Source organism: Nicotiana tomentosiformis, chromosome 8, assembly GCF_000390325.3.
Source record: "Nicotiana tomentosiformis chromosome 8, ASM39032v3, whole genome shotgun sequence".
Taxonomy (NCBI): Eukaryota; Viridiplantae; Streptophyta; class Magnoliopsida; order Solanales; family Solanaceae; genus Nicotiana; species Nicotiana tomentosiformis.
The window spans coordinates 79,492,363-79,495,589 of NC_090819.1; the positions used below are offsets into that span (position 1 = coordinate 79,492,363).

Consider the following 3,227-nt stretch of genomic DNA (forward strand, 5'->3'; position numbering starts at 1 on the left):
AGGCAGAGGCCAGCCAGTTATCGCTCCAGCTCGGTTCTATGCTTTTCCGACCAGACCAGATGCAGAGGCCTCAGATGCCGTGATTACTGGTATTATTTCTGTTTGCGGCAAAGATGCCTCTGTATTATTTGATCCAGGGTCTACATATTCCTATGTGTCGTCTCTATTTCCTCATTTCCTAGGTGTTTCTCGTGAGTCCTTGAGTACTTCTGTTTATGTGTCCACTCCTGTGGGCGATTCTGTTGTTGTGAATCGGATCTATCGGTCCTGTATTATTACATTATGTGGTTATGAAACTAGAGCAGATCTTCTACTTCTTGAGATGACCGACTTTGAAATCATCCTAGGCATGGACTGGTTATCTCCATATCATGCCATCCTAGATTGTCATGCCAAGACTGTTACCTTGGCTATTCCAGCATTGCCTAGGCTGGAGTGGAAGGGTTCGTCTGTTAGTGTATTTAATCGGGTTATTTCTTTTATGAAGGCTCAACACATGGTTGAGAAGGGTTGTTTGGCTTATCTAGCCTATATTCGGGATACTACTGCAGAGACTCCGGCTATTGATTCAGTGCCTGTAGTTCGGGAGTTCTCCGACGTATTTCCTTCAGATCTTCCAGGCATGCCACCAGATCGTGATATTGATTTTTGTATTGACTTGGCTCCAGAAACCCAGCCTATATCTATCCTACCGTATCGCATGGCTCCAAAAGAATTGAAGGAGTTGAAAGAATAGCTTGAAGAGTTACTAGCCAAAGGGTTTGTCAGACCGAGTGTATCGCCTTGGGGTGCACCGGTATTATTTGTATAGAAGAAAAATAGAATGATGCGAATGTGTATTGATTATCGTCAATTGAAAAAAGTCATTATTAAGAACAAGTACCCATTGCCGCGTATTGATGATCTATTTGACCAGTTGCAGGGTGCTATGGTGTTCTCTTAGATCGACTTGAGGTCGGGGTACCATCAGTTAAAGATTCGGGATTCGGATGTTCCGAAGACTGCTTTCCGGACTAGATATGGTCATTATGAGTTTTTGGTGATGTCCTTCGGTTTAACTAATGCCCCGGCAGCGTTTATGGATTTAATGAACAGGGTATTCAGACCATATATTGATTTGTTTGTCATTGTCTTCATTGATGATATTTAAGTTTCATTTCAATGAAGATTGCATGAAGGCATTCGAGTTGCTTAAGTTTAAGTTGACTACTACTCCTATTATTACCGCATTATATTGAAGCTTGCCTTTTGAGCTCGTGTGTGACGCAAGTGATGTGGCGGTTGGAGAGGTGTTGGGGCAACGTATCAATAAAATCTTCCATCCGATCTATTTTGCAAGCAAGACCATGAATGATGCCCAAGTCAATTACACAATGACCGAAAAAGAGATCTTTGCTATTGTCTTTGCTATGGAGAAGTTCCGCCCGTACTCGATGGGTACAAAGGTAATTGTTCACACCAACCATGCGACGCTTCGGTATTTGATAAGCAAGAAAGATTCTAAGGCAAGGCTGATGCTATGAGTGCTTCTATTTCAAGAGTTTGATCTAGAGATTCAAGACCGCAAGGGTAGCGAGAATCAAGTGGTAGAGAACTTGTCCCGATTGGAGGATGGGAGGCCACATGACGGCCTTGAGATCAATGATTCATTTCCTGACGAGCAACTCCTAGCTGTTTCAATGACAAGGATGCCATGGTTCGCCGACTTAGCAAACTATCTTGTGAGTGGCATTGTATCGAATGAGTTCTCTTCAAACTAAAGGAAGAAGCTCAAACGGGATTGCCTTGACTATTACTGGGATGAGCCGTATCTTTTCCGAATATGTACCGATGGTGTGATCCGACGATGTGTGCCGGAGAAAGAACAAATGGGTATTCTTGAGGCTTGCCACTCTTCATCGTATGGTGGTTACCATGGTGGAGCAAGAACGGCGGAAAAAGTTTTGAGTTATGGATTCTATTGGCATACTCTCTACAAGGATGCTAGTGAGCTTGTTAAGCAGTGTGATGAATGCTAAAGGGCCGGTGGGATCTCAAAAAAGAATGAAATGCCTCTCACCACCATTTTGGAGATAGATATCTTCGATGTGTGGGGTATTGATTTTATGGGCCCGTTTGTTAGCTCTTGTAGGAACACCTACATTCTAGTTGCGGTGGATTATGTATCTAAATAGGTTGAGGCCATTGCTTTGCCCAAAAATGAAGCAAGGAATGTGGTGGAATTCTTGAAAAAGAATATCTTCACGAGGTTTGGTACCCCAAGAGCCATTATTAGTGATGGGGTTCGAATTTTTGCAACAAGGCTTTTTTATATCTTACTCACAAAGTATGGTGTCACTTACAAAGTATCAACCCCCTACCATCCTCAAGCAAGCAGACAAGTTGAAGTCTCCAACCGGGAGATAAAGAGTAGTTTGTCAAAGACAGTCAATGCCAACCAGACGGATTAGTTTAGAAAACTTGATGATGCTCTTTGGGCTTATAGAACGGCCTACAAAACACCGATCAGGATGTATCCATACCGGTTAGTGTTCGGGAAGGCATGCCATCTTTCGGTTGAACTTGAGCATAAGTCCATGAGGGCTTTGAAGAAGTTGAATCTTGAATGGGATTTCACAGCAAATCTAAGGATGTCACAAATTAATGAGCTTGATGAATTCCGGTATCATGCCTACACAAGCTCGTCTCTTTACAAGGAGAAGATGAAATGCCTCCATGACAAGTACATCCACAACAAGGAATTTAAAGAGTCACCATCTTATGCTATTGTTCAATTCCCACTTACAGATGTTTTCGGGCAAGTTGAAGTCAAAATGGAGTGGCCCCTTTGAAGTGGTGAATCTAAACCCCTTTGGTACTATAGATTTGAAAAATAAGAATGATAAGGTGTTTAAAGTCAATGTGCATCGAGTTAAACATTATCTTGGCAAGGTTGATGATGGCCACATTGTGGAGGTTCTTCATTTCAAATGATTAGTAATCTGTGTCGTGCCGCGACATTAAAACTGGCGCTTCTTAGGAGGCAACCCATGTACCTTTTTATTTTTCTTATTTTTCTTATTTGCTAGATAGCTTTGTTTTGTGCTAACTAGTTTTGAAGTGTATGCAGGAATGGGTGTGCATTGCAGGTACTGTGCAAGAAAAATTGGCTAAGTGTCACAAAAGTGCGGACCGCACCAAAATTATGCGGACCGCACAATTCTGTGTGCGGTCGCACAACTAGATGA

At 42.4% G+C, this 3,227-nt stretch overlaps 1 protein-coding gene across 1 annotated transcript; it reads left to right on the forward strand.

The window, feature by feature from the left end:
- The first annotated feature begins 1,868 nt into the window (after positions 1-1,868).
- On the forward strand, positions 1,869-2,831 carry LOC138897717 (uncharacterized). Its single transcript, XM_070183724.1, has 2 exons — positions 1,869-2,002; positions 2,486-2,831. Exons 1-2 carry the CDS (start codon positions 1,869-1,871, stop codon positions 2,829-2,831), a joined length of 480 nt encoding a protein of 159 aa, XP_070039825.1.
- Positions 2,832-3,227: the final 396 nt, after the last annotated feature.

Excerpts from the sequence above, each read along its gene's own strand:
- LOC138897717 (XM_070183724.1), top strand. The coding sequence starts at position 1,869 with ATGGGTATTCTTGAGGCTTGCCACTCTTCATCGTATGGTGGTTACCAT. Across the intron at positions 2,003-2,485 it reads GCTAGTGAGCTTGTTAAGCA|AACGGCCTACAAAACACCGA; the intron begins GTGTGATGAATG and ends TTGGGCTTATAG.